The 25,268-nt window shown below is 32.0% G+C and overlaps 2 protein-coding genes across 3 annotated transcripts; one reads left to right on the forward strand and one right to left on the reverse strand.

Annotated features, from left to right (window-relative positions):
- Window positions 1–3,556: 3,556 nt before the first annotated feature.
- On the reverse strand, window positions 3,557–4,321 carry Osi11 (Osiris 11). Its single transcript, XM_013309839.1, has one exon. The coding sequence runs from the start codon at window positions 4,319–4,321 to the stop codon at window positions 3,557–3,559; it is 765 nt and encodes a 254-aa protein (XP_013165293.1).
- Window positions 4,322–8,975: 4,654 nt separating this feature from the next.
- Window positions 8,976–17,826, forward strand: LOC106116252 (DUF1676 domain-containing protein Osi12). 2 transcript variants are annotated; one of them, XM_013310013.1, is made up of 3 exons: window positions 8,976–9,323; window positions 10,735–10,862; window positions 17,055–17,826. In XM_013310013.1, exons 1-3 carry the CDS (start codon window positions 8,990–8,992, stop codon window positions 17,223–17,225), a joined length of 633 nt encoding a protein of 210 aa, XP_013165467.1. In that variant the 5' UTR covers window positions 8,976–8,989; the 3' UTR covers window positions 17,226–17,826. The 2 variants fall into 2 exon arrangements, 1 of the variants encoding a protein (XP_013165467.1); XR_001227792.1 differs by lacking the exons at window positions 8,976–9,323; window positions 10,735–10,862 and adding an exon at window positions 16,286–16,494 and having other exon boundaries at window positions 17,055–17,135.
- Window positions 17,827–25,268: the final 7,442 nt, after the last annotated feature.

Here is a 25,268-nt window from a genome sequence, read left to right on the forward strand (position 1 = left end):
TAGTCGGAGAGGCACCTCAAGAAGAAGAAGGCCATAGTCAACCACGCTGGCCAAGTGCGGGTTGGTTGACTTCATACATATCTTTGAATTACTTCTCAGATATGTGCAGGTTGCATCACGATGTTTTCCTTCACCAAAAGCTTTTTATCTAAGCTGCTGGAAAAATGTATATCTACAAATATAAAAAAATTCTGAATCCACCATAAAATTCTAAATTAAAAATGTAGTTTTAAAATACATTAATTCTGTATCCAAATTACAATTTTTCATAAATCACATCCAGGTTTACGTCCTTCAAAATGTATTCAACTGAGTTTAAAGGTAAACTTCCACTGTGTTATTACTTGTATTGATACTGTCAATTTTATTATTTAACAAGATAAGGACAACCATGTCTATAGGAGAAATAGCAGTGGAAATCTGCGGTAACGCGTATGGATTTTGATCTTATTTATATTCACATTTGCGTCCGTAGCACAGTTTTCTTGTACTTTCATATTTTTTTCAACGGATGCCGTTCGCTAGTTTTTCATCTTCGCGTGATAATTCTTCGTTTCAACGTCACGCTCATCTTATTAAATATAATTGTCTATGTTTTCTTAATATTTCAATTATCACCAATTAAATTAGGTTAATTTTATCTCGTACTACGAATGACTAATAATGAATTCAATATATTCAATCAATCTATTAAAGCTTCCTAAAATAATCTACATCTCACCTCTTACTAAAATTATAAATGCGAATGTTTCGATGCATGCATGGCTGTTATCTCCAAAACGACTGAACGGATATCGATTAAATTTGGCATACATATAGAACTTAGCCTGAAAGGGCAAATAGGCTACCTATGATCCCAGAAATGTGTAGGATTCCCGTAAGATATGTTTGGTTTTTACCAATTGGGTCAAAGGAAGAATTACAAAGACCTATCCAGCAATAACTTTTACTTATATCCATGGTGATATTTCCTGTTTTTATGAATATTTCTAAGCATATCCGATGTTAACCCAGTTACCTTGATATCTTCGTTCATGTTCGTTAAACGCATTTACTTGCATTTAACTGGGGAAATAGAATTAGGATGAATAACTGACTAGAGACGCTCCAACTGGCAATCTGTTTATTACCACAGATCATATCGGTCTAATAACGTTCTCATAATGATTTTATTGATAAAAAACCATTTTTTTTAATCCTCTTTTATTAAAAAGAGTGTTATTAGTTGGTACTGTTGTTTAACGAGCTTAAGAATTAAAATAACTTGTATTTTTTAAGTCGTTAGTTTTTTGCAAGTGAGAAGCAAAAAATATGATTCCAAGTAGGAATCCGAATTCAATTGGACCAAATGACAAGAAAAATTTTTCGAATAAAAAAATAATTATGAAAATTTGACAATCAGGAGCGGAGTTACGAAGTAACAAAAAACATAGTGACGAATTCTGAACCTCCTCCTTTTCGTAGTCGGTGGAAACACTATATAAGCAGTAAAACCAGAATAAAATCTCATCTTTCAAGTTTTTTTTGAAGAAACAACGAATTCTGAATTTATATAGGATTCGTGTACGTAATATAAAGACCCTATACTAAAAGAAAAATGACCAAGAAACTATTACAATATTTTAACATGAAAATAAATTAACTCTAAAAATGAAAAAAAATCCAACAAAAAACTATCGTCAATCTAATTGTCATTCTTGATTAATCAGAACATGTTCAAAAATACTTATCGGTATGAAATTTATAGATTAATTACGTTGTATCACGACAACACATTAATTTAATATTTAACGTCAGTTTCCACTGCTGAAATTTATTTAAAACATATCATTATCTCGATTTTTCAAAACGTATGAGAGAGAAAACAATAAAACTTAGGTGTTGCCGGCAGTGGAAGTTTTTAACAATGAAAGCCCACTTTTTTAAAGCGTGTGTTGCCATTTGTATTACCTGGAATGTAATAAAGTTACAGTTTAAGTTATTTTTTAACTAGATTCAAATTTATAATTTTTGTTTATGAACTTATTTTCAATAATTCCGCACACGAAGAAGAATGCAGCGTAGCGAGAATTTAAAGTCAATTATCTTGTAAATCAATCGATCGTCTTCCCTGTTCGTGTACTCGCGAATCTAAAAGACACGCGACAATGTAACGCTACAACCAGGTATTATCACGAAAGAACATTTTTGAAATAACTCATAATAATCTTTACTTTTAACCCTGAAACATGTCTAAGGGAGGGACTTGGGAGATGTCGGCTTATAAAAACGTATGATAGAGTAGTACATGCTGTGTCGACCCTTAGGGGTAAAGGCTGGAATACGACAAAACAATAACCCTTAAACAGATTCAAGATATAACTTTATGACATGGATCATAGTACCCGGCGCTTGGAGTTGGCACCTCAGGAATAAAATGACCTATTCATCTGCTTTTCTTGCAAAACAAATGCCAATTATTCTACTATAGTAATTCTCTGCTTATCCTTAATGTCGGGTTCACATTATGTCAGTACAGTAGGACAGTAGCGCTATAATCAACGCTGGCATACAACTGGCATAAACTAACTGGCGCCCGTGAGTCAAAACAGTTCATGACAGGCCAGCGCTATTGTCCTACTGTACTGGCGTAGTGTAAACCAATCATTAACATTTAAGTTAATAATTAAAATTTAACACTAAAATTAGGTTTTTTAATAATTGGATTAGAGAAGAGTAGACTTTTCTTTAGATATTTTTCGCTATTAAAAAAACTCTTATGCTTTACTTTTTAAATTGTCAGCCATTTTGTGCAACTAAATAATATTTTATTTGGCACATGGCATGTAGAGAATATTACCATGAGTAAAAACCATATTTAAGTAAAAATAAGAGTGGGAATAAAAATTCAATTTTTCAAAGTCAATTAAAATTAAATTTAATATTACTGACCTCTTAAGTAAACTAAAATAAAACAATAACGAGAGTGGAATAGTTTATGAATTAGTCATTGGTTTTTTTTATAGGATATTTGTCATCATCGATATAAAACCTAAAAAAATTTTTGGATAAATAAATTAAATACCACTTATATGGTATACGCGTAACCACCAAAATAAACAAGCAAAGTTTATGCATTAACAAAAAAAAACTTAATAATAAACTTAACAGCACCAAATTATTTATAATCTTAAACTAATTCTATACAAAATTGGACATATGAACATTAAGAACACAGAAATGCACAGTACCCGTCGACTAACCTAATTGTAATAATTATTATATTTACTAAAATAATATACACCACAAATATTACCATAAATATCATCGTATTAAAACAAATAACTATTATTTAAACTTATTTACATACTAAAATATTCAGTGCGATAAAGTGGATATAAAATTAACAATATTTAATAATTAACAAATTAATAATAAACTCAACTTATTGAGTAAAATAATAAATTATTAAATAGTATAATAATAAATTAATAATATTCCTATTCTTGTGTTAATCAAAACCTGTCAATGCGATATGTATCCGACGCGTAGTTGCGATTCTAGAGTCGTAAGCTTCTTATTGTGTCTTGGCGTATGCTCGATATGCTCTGTCCTGGGCGGCTGCTTCATCCTCTACGCTTCTCCTATAATGACCTCCTGGACCGGTAGTATCGAAATCACTTCCATAATGAGACGACGAATATGTATGACTCTGGGATACCTGAGGATGCTTCACGATCTCATACGTAGTCTTCTCATGATTGTCTCCACCAGAAACTAACTTTTTCAAACCAATTATAGCCGACAGTAATAAAGCAATCTTACCTATAAGCAGAGCTTTACCAGCTATTAGAGCAATTGCTTGGAAAGCCATAGCCAAGAACCCACCTTTAATAGCAACACCAGCTAATATCGGTCCTATCATTTTCTTCAATTTCCCTCTAGCTTGACTCAATGACCTTCCTATATCATCACCGATGCTCGCCGGTGATATAATAACTCGATGTGTCTGCATCAACTTTGTTGTAGCTTCTTGAAGACATTTGTCGACTTCGTTTGACGTCAGCGCATTTAAATCACCTTCCGGCAGAGAAGACGGGTATGCGCGCTCCTGATTCACTCCTCTGACCAGGGCGACGCCGTCGAATAGAGGCAGTGTATCCATCCGAGCTGCTCTATCTGCTAACTTTGCTGCTTGGATCTTGAAACACTTGAGCATCTCCTGAGATTGTTCACAGTTCTCGTACATCCTTCCGATCAGTTTGAGACCGGCTCCGAAGGTATCCGCTGATGCGGTCACAAGGATACAGATAGAAAGGACGATGGTCGCGCGGTACCGCATTTTAAATTATATAATAATGGAATGCCCCTTGGAAATTGAATGGACCAATGTCCAGTCAATGCGGTTGTGTCTATTGAAATGTGTAGAAAACACATGAGCACTGGCATTTATCTATTTTCACCGGGAACTGCATTTATCTATAAATCTTTTAGAGCGTGCAATCGTTGCATCGTGTGTTCGTGCACTGAGGCGTGCATGCTTGCGTCTGTGATCTTGTTGTGTGACTGTGTGAGTCGCAGCTGCTGACCAACGCTGGTCGCATTTGCACCGGGTACGCATTTATGTCAAGGTCAGTTTATAATTTTAGACTTTTCTTAAAACGTCTAATTTTTTTAACTTGTACAGTTTTATAACGTAGCTTGAAATGCTATAGATTTTTTTTAAGTATAGTTTTTAAAAATCCTATTTGAAATGAAAAAGGCACTTTACTTGTACTTCACTCTTGTCTTCTGAAAATTATTTTTGATTGAAAAATTAAATAAATAACTTCGTATTTTTAAGTTATCTACACTTATTATAACATTTGTAAAACTAAACATTTATATTTTTGTATGTAACGAATAAACTCAAAAACTACCTCACCTTTCTAAAAACTCTTTTGCCATAAGAAAGCTACATTGTTACTGATTCTAGTAATAAATATAGCGTATGTTAAGCTACATTTATTATTAAATTATTTTTGAGTCATGCTAAAAGTTTTTTTTAATTTTTTTATTATACATATACTTAGTAATTTTGAATATTGACCGAATTCATAAAGTCACCTTAACACACACTGAACGCATAACCTGTGATCAATTACGTTTAGCGGCTAATTGCATATTTAATCCGTTCTTTAATATAATCTTTAATTTATAAGATAACACCACTATGAGATCTTATTTTATGACATGGTGATAACACATCTCGGTACGGATTCACTAATTTTAATGTTTTAATAAATTTAATTTAATCTCTTATAACTCAAAATAACAGGTCTAAAAGACAAGATTATTAGACTCAGAGCAAACAAAGAAGACGCTGGTTGTATATCTAGAAAAAAGTTAAAAGAATGCTTAGTCATCATCATCACCTCACTATACGTCCCCACCGAGGGGTTCGGAGCCTACCCTAAGTTAAGGGTGATTAGGCCATAGTCAACCACGTTGGCCAAGTGTATGTGCAGGTTGCGTCGCGATATTTTCCTTCACCGTAAGAACGTGGGATAACTGTACATATTGGTACATGGCGGGATTCGAACCCAGGACCTGCAGATTGCAAGTCAAGTGCTTGACCCTTAAGCCTACCGACTCTCTTAAAAGAGTGCTTAGTATTGTTTCTAAATGGGATCCCCTGGTCCATTGTAAACGCTGTTGCTGACCACCTTAGGCCTTGATGCGAGCCTAACATTTTTTTGTTAAAAGAAAAGCTTGCAAACACAATCTTGTTGAGTAAACGACGAGCAAACTTGACATTCATTATTTACATCTACGAAGCGAACAATAACACAAACATAATGGACATTCAACAATGCCAGTGAACGCACTTAGTGTGTTCAAGCCTTAATCACCGCGAAGTGGTAATAAGTCAATGTAACATACGACTTTAAGGTTAAGATCATGGAATTGTTTTTTTGTAAATTCGTATATATAGTGGTTGTCATTTTGGGATTATTTTAATATCGCATCATAATATTAGTATGACTCCGTCCATGCAGAATTATAACTTATATATTCTTCCAGGCTATGCTCTATATCTATGACATACAGCGAAATCCATGCAGCTGTTCTGGAGATCCTCTAACAAATATGCATCCATACATAAATCTAAACATTAGCTTTTAAAATAATATTAAGTAAAATTGTCTTGTAATTGTTCAGTGGCGTATTATTACCAAAAACTTTATTAATTTAAGGCATGCTAACGCATCTGCGGTTTCACTTACGCATTTCTAAAATATTTATGAAGACATTTTCATATTTTATTTTATTCTATTTTTAGCCGACTTCAAAAAGGAGGTTATGAATTCGTCTGTATGTTTTTTTTTATGTGTGTTACCGGGTAACTCCGCCCTTGGTGCTGAGATTTTTTTTTTTGATCGAACGGTTTTGCTTGCATGTGTGTCCCATTTTTTATTCTATTTTATACTGTACACATTTTGTAAAATAACGCAATTATTAATTCATATTCAAATATGATAAAGACTTTTTTACACGAGTGTACAATGTTATCACCAAAGATTCACTGTAATAATGAAAATAATCCTTATTCCGATCGCATTAGGTCTTTATTTGCTTGTGAATTATAAGTGAGTTTATAATACTGAATTGATTTATTTACCTAGATATAAAAAATACAATTTAAAAAGATTTTTATGACTACTAGCTGTCGTTCGCGACTACCTCCGCGCGGGATTAAAAATAGATGTTGGCCGATTCTCAGACGTACTCAATATGCTAACAAAATTTCATGAGAATCGTGACACGAGAATTTTATATATATGATTAATTTACCACTAAGAACTTTTAAATCGCTTTTACATTTAATAGTTCTTTGTTACTTGAGTCAATTGTCAACTGTCAACACAAGTCTAGGGCATGTTGCATTAATACTTTCCCATAGCTTTTCATTCCTAACTACATGCGATTAGCTATTAACATTAGCTTTGACTTTGAGAAGTAAGATTTAGTTTCTTTTAACTTAAATTACCTAATGAAAATCACAATAATAATATTAATTTAATGCTTCTGTGCATATCAAAAATTTAAAATTGGAACATCCAATCTTACTAATATTATAAATACGAATTATTTAATTGATGGATGTTTGTTAGACGGTATCTCCAGAACGACTGCATAGATCACGTTGAAATTTGTCACAGATGTAGAACTTAGCCTGGAAGGACAAATAAGCTACTAATTAAATTTATTTTTTACCCCGCGCAGACGGAGCCGCGGGGTAAAAAATAAATTTAATTATTATATTTTGTATTGTTCAAGTTGGAAAAATTGAACAATACAAAATATAATAAGTAAATTCACATTTTAAATATTTTTAACAAAGAAATATTTTTTCAACGATTTGTGAAGCTTTACAGTATATTTTCCGTTTAACATTAAACAAACATTTGTCTAAATTTAAAGAAGTTTTGATACTTAGACTTAGGGTCCTTCAAGAAGCGAGCGTATCACTATAACGGCAACTCATCTGCGGTTACTTTGGTATTGCTAATGTCCATGGGCGTCGTTGAACACCTCGGTGTTCCCGCTGCTCGTTTCCCACCTTCTGTTATAAAAAAAAACAAATTACTTTTAACCAATCACACGTGTAGTCTACAACTTTTATTTAATAATTGTGTTACCAGAAGTACAACTCAGTATTATTTATTGGAGTAAAGTTGTCCGGAAACGTTACATCATGCTCAATTACTACAAAGCTAATTATAGACGAATTCCGTATTGTAAACATGCAAAATATAACAGAGTCCAAAAAAAATTGGATATGGTATTTTTTATAATAATTATAATTATAATTGTAATTCTCTTCATCTATCACTTAAAGAAATTCTATTAAAACATAACAAAAAAATTGACAATTAAAATAAAATACTAGCTGTCGCCCGCGATGCTAAGATAATATAAGAGTCTATAGTTTTTATACAGGTATTTCTCGGGAATATTTTATGTTCCTATTACATTGATTTTGATTACCTTTAAATTAATTAATCTTAAAAATAGATTTTTTATAATTTGATTTTAATTTAAATATTTTAAGTAAAAAATATTGATTTGTGGAGTCATATATTTGAAATTTCATTTTAAATCATAAAAAAAAATCAATTTGTTTTATTAGTTTTTTTTGTTTTTTTTTAGATTTTTTTTTTTTTATTATATTTTATTATAGAAATTTATAGTTTTTTTTTAGAGTAGGAAATTATTTCTTATAATTCAATAAGAATTGTAATATCTATTTTATTAGATTGAATATCTTTATCATTTATGATATTTGTATTAATAATTTCATCTTCAGTAATTTATTATAGAAAAAGAAGATTCTTCAGAATTAAATTTAAATCAATGTTCTACGTCCATTCTAAATTTCTTCGAAATCTGTTTAGCCGTTTTGGAGATACATTCTACCTAACATCCATCCATCCAAACATTCGCATTTATAATATTAATAAGTTAGTAACAAAAAATATTCCAAAAAACCTTTAACATTCATTTATAAGTTACTAAAATTATCTAAATAATGTGAAATTGGACCGTTTGATTTATTTCATACTTCTAATTCTAAAAGTTAAGGGACTTACCTTCTACAACAATCGTAACAAACAATCTGATAACACAACTACATTCAACCTTTCCGTTCCTATAAACACACACAAATCTTCATTATTAAGGGGTATTGTACACTCGCAGTTATCACTACTGTTGCTTACTTGATAGTTACAATAAATGTAAGAAGATTCTCGTTACTACTAATGTATAATCTCCTTTATACGGTACCCCCGATCTAAGACACGATTGTTTATACTCGCTGCATAGCCTATAAATACGGTAGACGTTCACGTGCAAATCTGCAGTCTTTTTTATAACCACAACCCGTGTACATCTTTAAAAAAAAATGTTAACTAAAATAATCATCCTTGTTTTATTAGGTTTAGTTGAAATAAAGGGTGATCTAGGAATGAAATATATAGTAAAAGTATATGAAGATTGTCAACATTCAGATTTGTTACCATGTTTGAAGAAGAAGGCTATATTGTTCTTTGATCGTGCAGCAAGAATGGAATCAATTCCTGTAGTCAATGGTATAGATATAGTCAAAGGATCGGAAGTAGAAATTGCACCTATTAGTGAGAATGACATAGATTCAAATTTGCCTAGAGGATTTGGTAGCAAAGATGAAATATTATCAGCCATGTTATGGGATAGGATTGCTGCATTCGCTAATTCAAGGACGGTTCAGTTTTCATTACCGAAAATGTCTGGTGAAGAACTCAATAGAGGAGTTGAAGAAGGTATGTAATTTTGAATAAACTTAAGTCGTCATACTTACTAATTTGTAAGACTGGAAATAAAATTTCGTTATAAAATTAAAGATTATTTGTGATTTGTTCAAAATTATTATTTAACCAATTAGAAGAGGCTTTTGTATTTTTATAATTACTATCTGAAAATAATATTTAAAACTAATTTGTTATATATAACAAGATTAATCTAATTATTTTAACACACAGATACCCCTTCTCTTATAATCTATCACAGTAATAAATTAAGCTAAAAAAAATCAATAATACAACCTTTTTTCTTATACATAATATAACGTCTAGAAGTAAATAATACATTAATTTAACATTCATCGTGTCCTCGAAAGCTGAACACGATTGAACTTAATTTACTATCAGCTTCTAACTTAAAGGGAACTTCAGTGAAAGCTAAGTTAAGCTACTAACCAAGTTATTCACAATATAAATGTTGCTACATTTCATATTTCCACAGATTAAATGAAACAAAACACAATTCAAAAATGTACAATTTCATAAAGCATATTATTCTTTTTGGTATTTTAAAATTTAAGGATCTTTTCAGTATCTTGTTATGATTTTAGGATAAACTATGGAGATTAGAATGAAGAAAATAAACGATTCATAATCGATGTATGTAGGTTTCCGTTTAAATAGTTGTTGTATATCTGCATAATGATGTAAAATTTAAACAAAAATAGGTGACCACATTATTACCATAATTTAGAAGAACAATTTATTTAAGTTAAATCAATTCCATCGATCGCTTATAATAGAAAACTCTTCAAACCACAAAATAACTACGATAGGTAAAACGTAATGGATATCAATTTATTAAAATGGTCACAGACCAGATTGTCTTTAAGACTAATAATATTATAATAGATGCTTGGCTGCTTGTAGTTTTCCCATCGCTTTGAATATTCTAGTCAACTCACGATAAGTTCTGCAAGTCCCATAAAACATAATAACAATGCAATTTTATAGCGGATGTCATTTTACAAATCGTTGAATACTTAACTTTTACTAAAATCATTCTAAAAGTAACCACAAAAGCATGAGATGTTGGAAACAATTTTATTTATAGACTAGCTGTGGCCCGTGACTCCGTACGCGCGGAATTTAAAAAAAGCATAACGTGGTCTACGTGTTCTTCCAGATTATGTTCTTTATGTGTGCCAAATTTCATCGAGATCCATCCACCCGTTTTGGAGATACAAACATCCATTCAAACATTCGCATTAAATTTTAATCAATTGTTTATATTGTAATTTCATAGTTACTAAAACAGTTAGTGTAAAAATTGCTCATTAAAATACACTAAGGATCACCTCAGTGACCATTGACTTATCTGAGTAAAGCTGATAGTGTCATTATTTTAAAATTATAACCTTTATCATTCCAGGTCGCGGCAAGATGAAGAAAATGATGGGGATGATGATGATGGGAGGTGTGATGAAGTTAGCAGCGATGATACCATTAGCCATGGCCGGTCTCTTCGTGCTGGCAGGAAAAGCTTTAATTGTGTCAAAGGTATAGATGCTTTAATATTGGTAAAACTTCTATAAGACACTTTTAATATAATTAAACAAATAACATCAAATATACAAAGGTGAATGCAAAAATATAATATATAGGAGACATTTGGGTCAAAACAAACATCGATTTATAACAGGTTAAAAACATCGTAAAGTCTGTACATATCTGGGAAGAAATTCAAAGATATGAAGTCAACCCGCACTGGGCTAGTATTGACTATGGCCTAATCACCTCTAACTTAGGGCAGGCTCGGAACTCCTTGGTGGTGACGTATGAGCTGATGTTGATAATATTTGGATTCAAGAAAGTAAAGAATATATTGTCAAATAAAAGTGTAAATTTAACCCTAAATATATCTAAAGTAATTGAGTCTAAGAAACGTTAACGAACGAAATATTTTAATCATCATAATTATGAAACTATTTCTCTTATTTCTTTGTTTATTTTAATTACACTTTCCATTGAAATAATGAATGAAATTCTTTAAAATCTTACTGACAGCTTCAGTATAATTAAATAAATTGCATAGCTTCTACTTCAATAATAGTGCCAAGCCATTCAAACATACGTAACGTGAGAATCGTTTTATGAGGTTGTACCTTACTTTTGTACTTAAGTAAAGTTCAATGCAAAATCTTTAATTATTCCTACCACTATGTTACTAGTATTATAAATTCGGAAGTTTAGATGGATGGATCGATATGAAATTTGGCATACATATAAAATATAGTCTATACTATACACCATACTACTAATAAAGTTTTTTTTAATTCCATGAAAGTTCGTGGGCGACAGCTAGTAATATTATGAATGCGAAAGTTTAAATGGATCGTTATTTTTTATAAAATATATCCAGAACGGCTTTACGGAACTCGATGAAATTCGGAATAGATGTAGAACATATCGTGGTAGAACTCATAGGTTAATAATTAAGTTTTTGGCGACAGCCACTATTAGGAAACGTTACCTTTATTTTATTAATGTTTTCGTTCTTGAATATCTCCAGAGTGTGACAAGGACTTTGAGATGGTTGTGTTGTTGATAAAATTATTTCTTTAAGTTCATATTGTCATATCTTTTTTATACTCAACGTCATAATATTATACTGTTATTTAGTGACACCCCCTAACTTAGGGAAGGCTCCGAGCCCCTCGGTAGGAAGGTATAGTGAGCTGATGATGATGATAATGATGATTTGGTGACGGAATCTTGGACATGTAATTAGTTTCTTTGAGAAAATTCTTCGCATGTTCTACTTTTATTCTACTTCGTTTATTACAAGAACAACTTGTGTTGTGTACTTTTGATTAATGTCAAGATTATACTTGAACCCATTACGTGTCTACGTGAGTGAAATTATGAATAAGGTTCATCTGACATTTGACAAATCATTTGAAAAATGTCTTCAAAAGTCTTTACATTACTGACTGGTATAAGGAACTATGTTTTGTTCTAATTAACATATATTAATTGTAAATTAAGTATTCAAGTAGGTCAACTTAATAAGTAGTTTATGTGTTCTTCCAGAATATGTTCTGCATCTATGTCAAATTTCAGCTAGATCCGTCCAGCCATCCTGGACATCCCTCAATTAGTCCATTCAAACTTTCACATTTATAACATTAGTAAGTTTCATGTCAAACTGTTATCTTGCATCTATAATTATGTTAAGCAATATTTAATGATCTTTGAAAATCAGAGCAAAAATTATTCTCACCTTAGTCCAGTTATAAATAACTTTATACGCCCGTGACTTTACAATTTTACAACAATAGCAAGACGCATTTATCATCAGCCACCGTCAAATGTTATATCGCATTTACATCACGAAAGCGTGAAAATTTTAATTCGTTACAACGCACGCAAATGACGCACTTAGGAGCGAATAATGTAAAATTGTAAAATGTGTCGAGAACATATTTAACAAATATTCTGACTGAATTGCTAACCATTGGTTTCTGAGACAAAAGTCTTGTTATATAACATATCGTCATATCTGTCTCTTTAAACAGACATGACAATTTGTATTAAACGAGGATTTTAGTCTAAGAAACCCCCAGTAAGTAACTTATTACCTAAAAACAGTTTCATTTATGAAGAAGCTTAAACCAATTCGTTTCAGATTTTTTTTATATTTTACTAATATTATAAATGCGAAAGTTTGGATGTACGGATGTTTGTTAGAAGGTATCTCCTGAATAGTTAAGCGGATCTTGATGAAATTTGGCAAAGCTGTAGAACATAGTCTGGAAGAACACATAGGCAATGAAAATATCCTGTTTTTGTTATTATCAAAGTAATTATTATATATTTATAGAGATATGAAAACCAAACATATTTGTGGAATAACTTAATAATAAACGGTTGGTTAATATAAGAATTAAACGCTTTTAAAATATATTTTATATTATCAATAAATTCTATTATACTCTTAGTAAAATCCAATTGCAGCTAGAAAACGATGTTCCGTTTTATTTCTAGAGCGGTACAGTCACGATCACGACTAAACATTACGTTTCGCTTTGAAAACACAGTAATCTAATTAGATAAAACTATGTTAACTTGCTTAAACACGTAGTATAACACAAATATTAACATTAATTTCGTAAAAATATAAGATAAAAAGTAAAACATGAGTTTAAGTAGTATATATATTTGTGGCTGAATTGCCACTGTTTGCCTTCAGGAGGCATTTACAGCTTTAATAGTCACATATAATCATCAGCTCACTATAAGTCCTCGCTAGGTGTCTCCGAAGCCTACCCTATGAGTTGAATAGGTCATAATCAACAACGCTAACCCATTGCTGGTTGGTTGCTTGTGATACAATCACACATATTGATTAGTATTAATCATTCGCCTACTTGTAGATCTCCATATATTATACGAAAATGTAAATTTATTTGAAAATTATATCACTAAAGTAACCGTCTTACGATATGTTTCCGAAACCAAAAACTCGAAAACATCGTCACCCCTATCATTATCTTTGACAAAACGAAGATAATGTATGTTTTAAAACGAGGGTTTTAGTCTAAGAAACCCACTATAAGGTACTCGAGTTCAGAATGCGAATTGAACGAAATAATTATATTTTAAAACACACATAAAATTCGTAATTCAACTTCATATATATCGCGCAGAAACAAACAAGACAGTAAACAAGATATATCATTGTACATAGTCGAACAATTATTTAAAAAAACCCTCGCACTAACAACCACAATGACTGATGACATGATAATCCCACATCAAACAAATACTAATGATGCACAGAAAAACAGTTTTCACAAATTCACAGAACACATGCGCTCTTAATGCCGATGACATTGATGCTCCGATGACATAGTTTATTGTGACAAGAAATATGGAACAACGATGAGAAAATCGTTTGTAAATGTAATAGGAATCTCTATTTAATTACTTTATTTATGAATCGATTGACAGGTTAATAATCTTTTCAAATGGTCCTTTAATTTGCTCGGTTATTAAGCGCTAAATGTAATAATTGAAATTAGACCCATTTCCCGTTGATCGATTGATCTGAAAGTTTTTTAGTGCAATAATATATCATAGGAGCATTCATTCCAGCACTTGACTTGTAATCTGCAGTTCGTGGGTTCAATCCTAGATGTACCAATATGTTTAATTTACATATGTACATTTATCTGACGTCCTTACGATGACGGAAATTGTTATAACCTGCACAAATCTGCGTAAAAATTCAAAATATATGTGTGAAGTCAACCAACCCGCACTTAGCCAGCGTGTTTGACTATGGCCTAATCACCCGTAACTTAGGGTAGGCTCTGAGCCCCTCGGTGGGGACGTGTAGTGAGCTGATGATGATACGGATAATATTATAGAAAGTTTACACGATCACGTTATATACAATCACGGTTGAATCGTGGATGTCGAATTCCGTGACAATTGCACCCATATTGTTGAAATTGGATCATAATACGTGTCAATATTATTGCAGTTGAAACCCACATATCAATAGAACATATCTCTTAAATTTACAAACATATAACATGGCAGTCTCTTTATTTTAACAACTTTAACAAAATCCAAAGATACTTTCTTCACTCTTCTAAAGTAACAATCTACAATAAATTTAATTATTTTCTTTTTTATCTTTCTTTGAATATAATAAAACTATCTGTCGCCTGCGACTCCGTCTACACAAAAAATAATAATAAGTAGCCTGTGTATTCTTTTGCGATGTACGTCAATGCCAAATTAAAACAAATTAAAGCCAGACAAGCATCCATCCATCTGAACATTCGCATTTATAATATTAGTAACATTATAAATCGTAGTTAAAATTTCCATTTTCAAGATATTTTTCCTTCGTTTGCATGTCTAAAGACTATTCTAAAATACAGTTTACTTTCTTGTTAACTATTTGGAATAATTTTACTAGAGAATCTGCATTCGGTATTTTAATGTCGTCATTATTTTTACTCGCCTATTAAGATGTCTAACATTCTAATTTCAAGCATTTCAAAGTTATTGCAAGTTAGTAGAAGGTTACTTAACTTTAATTATGTAGGTGTAGATGTATAAATGTAGAAGCAAGAGATGTATGTCAGCCAAATAGAGGTCCGTGGTCTCTGCCGACCCCTTTGGGTTACGGTTTTGAGTTTTTTTTTCTTAAAAGAGAATTTTTTGTAAAAGATAATGATAGGGATGATGATATGTTTTGTACAGATATTTCGGTCTTAGAAACCCACGGTATGTACAACAATGCAATAAAAAATGCCATGGAATGCTTTGATGCCATCCGGAATATCAATAAGTTTTTGTCTCAAACAGTTTTTAAGGTTAGGAATAAAATGAATATATATTTTAAAGTAATTCTGTTAGCAACAAAACGTTTATAAGATACCGTTTGTTAGTATGAAGATATCTTTACAAATAAATATCTTTATCAAATACTAGCTGTTGCTCGCGACTTCGTTCGCGTGGATATATAAAAAAAAATAAGTGCAGCCCACCCATTCATCCACATCACATCCATCTAAACATTCGCATTTATAATATTAGGAAGGTAAACAAAAACAGCTCTTCAAGGCATAAATTCGAAAAAAAATTACAAATTTGAATAAATAGTATCCTATGTCCGTCTCCTGGCTCTAAGCTACCTCCTCACCAATTTTCAGCCATATCGGTAGGACTGTTCTTGAGTTATAAATAGTGTAACTAACACGACTTTCTTTTATATATATAAATTATTCAATGAAAATAAATCCTATCAAACATAACCTACATACAATGTCTTATATTAATCTTAAGCAAATTAACACGAGCATTTACCTGCTCTAAATACGTAACCAATGTTATGTAAAACCTGTTCTTGATTCTTATTATCATTCGTGAGTCAACCATTATATCAGTAGCCAGTATTGTTCCCGCCTTAGTAGCAAGCGGTCGTTATATCCCGCGTAAATTTATGAAAAAAGAACATCATTTCGCGCGCTACATTTGAAATATTTGAAGAAAGAACATTCCAACGTCGTTCTAAGTAAATCTCGTGCGGCTTATTTTGTTTATTTAAGTCGCACGAGATTTATTTCGATTGATGTTGGAAGAGCTCCGCAAGACACGTGGCTTCGTCGTTTAGGTTATTTTGTTACCTTTTTCTTTTGTATTATTTTGTGCCAGCACTAAATAATAAAGAAATAATCATATTCCATAAAAAATGAATCATCTATTTTATGCAAAATATTAATTCATGTTTGAAAATTGTACGCCTTAACACCACACATTCAAGGGAATTTTCTTTAAACATTGCATTGTAAAAGACTGCAAAAACATTTAAACAACTTAGTATCGTGTGTTTTGAACGAATTTACTTTTGCTGTAAAAATTCAAATATTCATGAATTAACATAACTTTATAAAAATTTTAAATCGTATAAAAAGGTCAAGGTCACAAACACGATCTTAACATACCATTACCGAAATAAATTTACAAAAATATAGTCATGCTTGTCATTCACTTTGAAATAAACAGAGATAACAACATGTAAAGGAATTTCATGACTAACCTGTAATATTATTCTTTTTTAAAAAAACTCACTTAATTTTTTTTTTTCACCGTAGAAACTCAGAAACACTACAAGCTATAAACATTATTTTTTTTATCATCGATTGCAATTAACCTACTTATTTATATTTTCAGATCGCGTTATTACTGGCCGGTATCCTCGCTATTAAGAAAATAATATCACAGAAGAGTAGTGGAGGTCATGAGACTCACGGCTGGTCATCAGGGGGCGGCAGTGGCGGATGGGATAAGAGGTCCCATAACGATGTCTCAGATCTAGCATATTCTGCGTACAAGACTGAATAGATTTAAGTGTTTAACGAATAATGCCACACTTTTAGTAGATAACTACTACACTAAGGGTCTTAGTATTGCTTTCTTATATCTAGTATTAATTCTTATTTCTTACGTACTCCGCTGGCGCATTGATCCAAAGTGGGTCTTAGCCTCCGACACGAGATCGCCAAAGTCGCCTGTCCTGCGCCTTCTCCTGCCAGTCCATCGCTTGTAGCTCCCGCAGATCCAGCTCTACGGCGTCTCGCCAGCGGTACCTCGGCCAACCGATTCTTAATTCTAATTAGTAAATATTTATTTATTTAAAGTCTATATTAAAGAATTAGTGTAACTGATCCCTAAAGGACTGCTTTAGTAATCAATTTTGAGTGTGGTAGTAAGACAAGTTTGGGTTTTCTTTGCTTAATAATATTAAAAATATATAAGTTATATGACATCTCTCTGACTAAAGTATTGTTATTTTAAGATTGAATATGTCTATTAATTATTTTTATATTATATTATATTTAAAAAAAAATCCTATAATCTACGAGTATTTGGATTGGTGATATTATGGAGACTCAATAGGTAACATTTTAAACGATCATGCCTTTTTATACTTTTTTATTTTGGATTATATGAATGGTGAAGATATATGTGAAGTCAAGCAACGCACTTGGCCAGTATGGTTGACTATAGCCTAATCACCCTTAACCTAGGGTAGGATCCGAGCCCTTCAATGGGGACGTATAGTGAGCTGATGATGATGATGTTTAAGTTATTCTAGATAATCATGTTTATTGATTAAATTATTTAATTTATTGTTAATTTTAATTCTTTATCGTTATTTTATTTTTATTTACTTCTTTGGTAAGGTTAATTATTTTATACTTATTTTAGTAGTAATCATTACTTCAATGATATAATTGTTTATTTATGAACAATTTTATGTACTTTATATTAAAATATATAAGTTTGTTTAATGTGTCTGTTTTATACATAAGTAATTTATTGAATTATTTTATTAAATATTTATCCTATCTTATATTTTTTGTATTTATTTTACATCTCTAAATTACCTGAATGGAATGAATCTTAGTATTTCAAATCTCACTGACGAAATACTTGTTTGAAAACATATTTATAACTGTTTTTCAAAGAATGAGAGAATAGGATATCTTACTAGTATTTTTCATTGAACTCTATTTCTTCTTCTTTTATTTTGCTACACGATACACAATAAAAACAATAGACTCCTGGCAGAAAAACTGAAGCTGAGTACCAATTATGTTTTTTTTTTAATTCCGCACAGACGGATTCGGGAGCGACACCTAGTTAATAATATTAGTAAGATGTTAGAAACATGTAACATTGTGTAATGTGTCAACAATATTCCATAATAGGATTGTACTGCACTCGTAATCCAATAAATAGCAAATATGGCTTCTATTGAAACTCTGTCCGTGACTACTTCTTACGCTGAATAACATAAAAATACTAAGAAACTTCTTAATGTAGCACCTGCGTGGTAAGACAAAGAGCATTTGCTTTGAAGCGATACCATAATGAACTTGAAAAGTGTATGGAACTGACAATAAATTTGAATAAGTCGCGTGATTGTATGTCAGTGACAGTTTTTCAAGTTATGGAATCACTTTGGAGCTAATGCACTTTGTCGTACCCCGCAGAATTTATCTATCACATGATGGATTTTGATATCTCTCTGTCCTTGTCCCACTTACGTAGGGTCGGCGCTCCAAGTTTTCGTTCTCCAGATTCGATCTGTCGTCATCTCCGTCGACACCCCTTCTTGATCATGTTTTCTTTCACGCAATTCATCCATCTCTACCTCGGCTTATCCTCTTGTCACGTGCGATTCTTTCCACCTTATAACATGCCCGTACTACGATATTTTAAACACGATTCTTTACTTTTTGCATTCGTTTTGATAGGATTTAGATTTGACTAAAACCTTTATAATAAAAATAATTGGAATTATTATTCAAAGGAAACATAAAAATAATAGATATTAATAATGTAATAACGCCATTGTTGTACTTAGTTTAAGAGTTTATGTAATTAAGTTGACCTTAGTCTGGGCATTGACTTGGAAACCATTCGATTAAGTTAAAAATAAGTTAAAGATACGTTCGAACGTGCTTCTAAGTCGTGTTGGAATTTAAACTTTAAATTTTTTAATACAACTGAATTTATTTGAACACTGCCATCTAGTTATTGATATATAAAATACGAACATTTGTGTTGTTGACAAGTGAGGATCTATTTCCGACATAACTAACACTTTTTAAATTATAAAAGTTAACTTGTACAGTAATAATATTAGAAGAAAAAACTGTTGTTTTAAAAACTTACTTATTGTTGTTTCCATATCCGTATATTCTAAACGTAAGCTTTCACTCTCGGAATTGCTGAACACATATTATTTTATGTATTTACGCTGTAGCACACGACTCCCTCTTCGCGCAATAAAAAAAACTTAATTAGTGACCTAAGTGTCTTTCCAGGCTTTCTACATCTATTCCAAAATTCATACAGCTTTTCTGGAGATACCTTCTAACAAACATACAACCATCCGTTCAAACATTCGCATTTATAATATTAGTAACATAAGGTTGTCAATTATCTTTGAAACAAAAGAACAGCGATAAATCCGCTGTCCGTTTTAAATTTTATATAAGAAAAAACGTTCTTTCCTCTTTAAAAAAACTGCAAAAACATTAAATTTTGTGCATATATGTGCGTCAATGTAAACCTACGTTTGTATAGACGACAGTAAGTGGATTTCGATTAAAACTGGAAGCGTTGCTTCCGTCGAGTGTCGCACGCAACTGAATTACGCACGATCTTTCCGCGATGTTGTTTTTTATTGCCGTCTAATTTTTCGCATGGCCAGGACTACACAAATACTAATAACGTAATAGTCTAATATGGTACTAAAAGTTTAACCATGAAAAAGAAATGTAAGAGAATTGAAAATGTATAGGTATCACGATGTTTTCCTTCACCGCAAGAAGATCGCCTATGAGGTGGACCGACCTGTATCAATGTACTAAAACGCAGCGAGTAGGGGGGAGCGGCGTCTCTTGAAGCGGTTCACTGATACCTGATGACCACGACAAGTGTGAAAAGACTACAACCACAAAGAAGAAGAACGTTTGATAAATGTAAATATGAAATACAAAAATTGAAAAATTCGTTGGTACATATTAGGGATTGAACCTAGACGTATAGATTTCGATCTAATCCGGTCAAGCACTTAGCAGCTGCACCACCGACATTATCTTACTTAAAAACTAGCTGTTGCCCGCATTTCTGTCCATGCGAAATTAAAAAAAACTTAGTAGCCTATGTTTTCTTCTAGACTATGTTATACATCTATGCTAAATTTCAACGACATCCATGGCGCCGTTCTGAAGATTCCTTCAAACAGACATCCATTTATCCATCTAAATATTTGCATTTATAATAAGTGAGATATCAAATTACGTAGAATCTGTAGAATTTGTCAATGCGATTATCAAAAGCAATTAAGTAACGTAATTGTAGCTATCATTATACAAACGCATATTAACTTCACGTTTTTGATGGATTCCTTTTCTATTACTAATTAGGTAAAAAATGAACATTTTACATTATACCAGCAAACAGATTTAATTAAACTGCAAGTTTTTATGACAATACTAGCATGCCCGCGACTCTGTCCGCGAGATTAAAAAAACCTTAATTAGTATTTGTGTTCTTCCAGAATATGTTCTTATGCCAAAATCTAGATCCATGCAGCCTTTTGGAAATAATTTCAAACTAACATCCATGCATCGATCCATTTAAACTTTCGCATTTATATTAGTAACAACTGTGACCCACGATGTGAATTAAAATGACATAATTACATTAAACTTTTTTTTATTACATTACAACAATTTCAGGTATAGCGGGGAGTAGCAGGTTGCGACAGGAAGGCACTGCGAAGCGTGCCTGATGACCTTGAGTCGTCAATAAATATGCGGCATTAAAGTTATGTATACGGACATCTATCGCTCGATCGCGGGTTCGATTGAACCATTCGATTGTTTAATTTGAATCTTGAATATTTCACTCTATAAAAATATTCTGCAACATGTGGATTACCTAGACTATAAGTGTTATTATTAAATAGAAAAGTATTTCATAAAGCAAAGATAATCATAAAACAGATTCATAGTCAAGTATTTGAAAACCTTATCTTAAACAATTTAATAGTTTCTTGAGATGCAACAAATTGGTAATTTGTTCGTTATAATTGAACAAGATAATGTGAGATAAATTTTATACTGCTCTTGATCACGGCACTGTCTTCTACAACAGCATCGCTGTTGCAGATCTAGATATAGCAGCTAAGAATGCTATCGGTCGCCCGCGACTCAGTCCTCTCAACGAAAAAAAAAACATAATTCCTATGCCTATGTGTTCTTCCAGACTATGTTCTATATGTATGCCAAATTTCATCAAGATCTGTTTAGCCGTTCTGGAGATACCTTCAAACTTCAAATCCATCCATCCTTCTAAACATTCGCATTTATAATATTAGTTAGATTGTAAATCCAGTAAGATTTTTTGTTATATGACAATCATGAAATAATTTTAACTCTAGTTTAGAAAAAGCTCCATAAAAATCTATAACAGACTGAGATGGTTAAAGGTTGAGAGATTGAGGCATCAAGTAATTTTTTTAAAAGTGAAAACTCTGACAAGGTAACTATCAAATAACAGTTGAATTATAGTGAATTGTCAAATTATTGTAAGTGGGGCATGTATTTGAGAATATCTGACGTATCAGATGAAGACAAGAATCATTAGCGGAAGAAGCAGTGCGTAGTTTTATGGAGACATGCAATGAAAATGCTTTTTATTTTGGGGCTCTACATTTCGATATCGGAATTGCTAAGCCGTAGGTTCCGCGAGCCCATCCGACCGTGAACCGTCTGGAAAAACGCAAGTTTATACTTACACATGTATAAATATAACGTCGCCCAACGATAGTGATTCAGTTTTGCGCGATCGCTTGATACAAAATGATGGTACGAACGGGGTGAGGGTCGGAACAATTATAGAAGAAAGTGTAGTAACAGCAAATAGTGACGTACCACTCGCCCCAAAATCGATAATTAAAACAATCAATATGATTAGCGAGACGTGGTATCGAATCACAATCATTTCATGCTTAGCCGTGCTATCCACTGCTGAATACGATAACAAACTAACGAAACTTTGGTCTTTATCTGGTGCATCGAAAAGTGATGGATCTGCAATAGTAAATGTGACCAGTGCATCTATTGTGATACAACCGAATGGACAGATATCATCGCGAAGAACAAAAGATTTAAAAGGTACTCCTTCCGATTACAGTTACAGGTTTAGACCCCGAACGATACCTGTCCGAGATCATCAAGACGAGAATGTCTATCATCCTCAAGATGTGAAGTACAAATCGGAAGTACCTTTCCCTGGTAATTATCATATTGCCAAAGAGAAAGGTAGTGAGAGCCTGCATGAATCCCCTTACAACTATGTTAACGATGGTGCATTTCATCCAAGAGCTATCCCTTTAATAATTAATCCAGAATTTCAAGGAAGATCATTGAACGAAGACGAGGAACCTATTCTTGAAAAACCCGAAGGACTTTCGGAAGTTACCGCGTCGAGAAGATCATTGTCATGTAAGTGTTATTATAAAATTAATGAAATAATTAATCGTAATAATGAAACTGATAAAACAGAGAGACATGTGCATTACCGTATAACGTAACCATTACATTAGCGTTACACATCTCAATGATTACGTAGCAATGAATGAAGTAGAAAGACTTACATTCACATTAAATCTTGTAGTAGACAATTATAAAATATTGGAATAAGAAGAGTTTAAAATGTAATGAAAAATTTACTCATGACATAAAAACTAATAGTAATGCTTAGCAACTTTTAAATTTTGATTGCTTTTTATTTATTTGCTAAGTTTATTAAACTTATGAAATTAAACAAAAGCTAGCGTCTTGAAACTAAATCATTAAATTATACTATGATTACCGAAATACACAAAAACTAAAATGAGTTTTTGTACAAATGTTTAGTTAAAACCCGTTATCAAAGAAAGAAATGATCTATAATTTTTACTTACATTTTGCTCTGAATAAAACTCAAGTTGACAATTTCAATTTAATATAAAATCTAAATCTATCATTATGCCCCGTTAGTAGTCACCGTCGAGTGAACATCAACTCTCCCCGAGACCCTCAAATTTCATCAATGTGACTTATAATCTTTTCCGCTTGTTGCCTGCAAAATGTAAATATATATCATGAATTATTGTCGCGTGTCTAATGAAATGACAACGTCACGCTACGTTCCAATGAACCCAATATTCGTGATACTAAAACATTACTACTGACTATTGATTTCGATTTATTGACAAATTAATTTGGTATCGATAGAAGACTGGCCTCTTTTAATATTTTTTTTAATATTAGCAGATATTTGTAAATTTACTAATATTTCTTGTACCATTCCAACTAAGCTCTATGCTTGTACTAGAACATGGTTTACCACAATAGTTGAATAGCGGGATTCGAACCCCCGACCTCTTGATCGGAAATCCATGCCCTTAACCATTAGGCTTTTGGCGCTTTGACGCTAAAGTTTGTTATCTATATTCTATCTATTCTAGGCATAAAATTTAGAAACAAGAATCTTAGTGACAAAATCTAGAACAATGCAACTATCAATCAACTTTGTTTTGTTAATAGACTTTTCAGTCTACTTTCAGCAGCTTGTAGATTATGCTAGTAACACACGTTTTTATCTAATAAAAACACTTTCAAAATGATTAAGATTTGCTGATAATTAAAACGCAAATCTCGTTAAAGTCAGCATATTACTGTACAATAAAGATTGCCCACAATTATGAACATATAAAAGGCATTTTATCATAAATTTTATACCATGTAATTGTCGTCCCATAAACAAGAAGGCATTGACTAAAATCATGTCTCAGTACACGAGGTTCAGACTAAGTGCCATCTGCGCTCGGCCACCTCAAGCCCGGTGAAGCTGTAAATGCCTGTACAAGGCAAATGACCACAAAGTCACAAAGAAAACACTGCCTAAAAGGCAAACCACCTACTTCAAAGGCAGAGCTCCATCTTATTGAACAATATTTTTTAATCTGTAACTTTTCTTGCAGTCTTAGGAGCTGAGGATGACGAGGAAGAAGTAGATGAAGACGAAGAAGAAGAAGACGGGGAATACGAAATCGGTGAAGAAACGGACGATAAAGGTCACTCAACACACGTCCACTCACCGCATAACAAAATAAAGAAGAAAATAGCTAAGAAATCGAAGAAGATGACCAAATACATGATGCCACTACTATTGGCTTACAAATTAAAATACTTCGCTTTAGTTCCTGTAATGATAGCTGGTCTTGTATTATTAGTAGGAGCAACAGGACTGGCTGGTTTCTTCTTCGCGTTGTTTGCCGCAGTAATGGGACTACAGAAAGGTGGTTATTAATCAAATAAATTAGGTCGACGGGTTGCTCGCAGATGCCATTTCAGTTAAGTTAGTTAGATAAATTTCATCAATTTTTCTTTTATATTTCTTTAAACTGTTGATTTATTTATTTATTTTTTGATTTGAAGTACACATTTTAGTTTCTAGTCCGATTAATCGATTTTTTTTTTCTGTATCATTTTATAGATTTGTTTTTAAATTAATAATTCGATGAAATGATGTTTCAATTTCCCTGTTGTAAATATTAGCTAAGCTAAGGAATATAATAATTTTGATTTATTTATTTTTAATAATTAACACATTGTGTAAAATAGAAAAACTAATGTTACCATTAATCATTGTTTAATTACGACACAGGAATAATATAAATGTTCTCAGATTGGTATTTTGTTTTACTATGACCTTGATGACCTTGAACAAATTTTGACATTGTTCATCTATCTAATATATTTATACGATTGAAATTTTTTTAAAGTATAATGCAACTATGTCACTGTTTTACTTATA

This window comes from Papilio xuthus, unplaced genomic scaffold (assembly GCF_000836235.2).
Source record: "Papilio xuthus unplaced genomic scaffold, Pxut_1.1 DF827756.1, whole genome shotgun sequence".
NCBI lineage: Eukaryota > Metazoa > Arthropoda > Insecta > Lepidoptera > Papilionidae > Papilio > Papilio xuthus.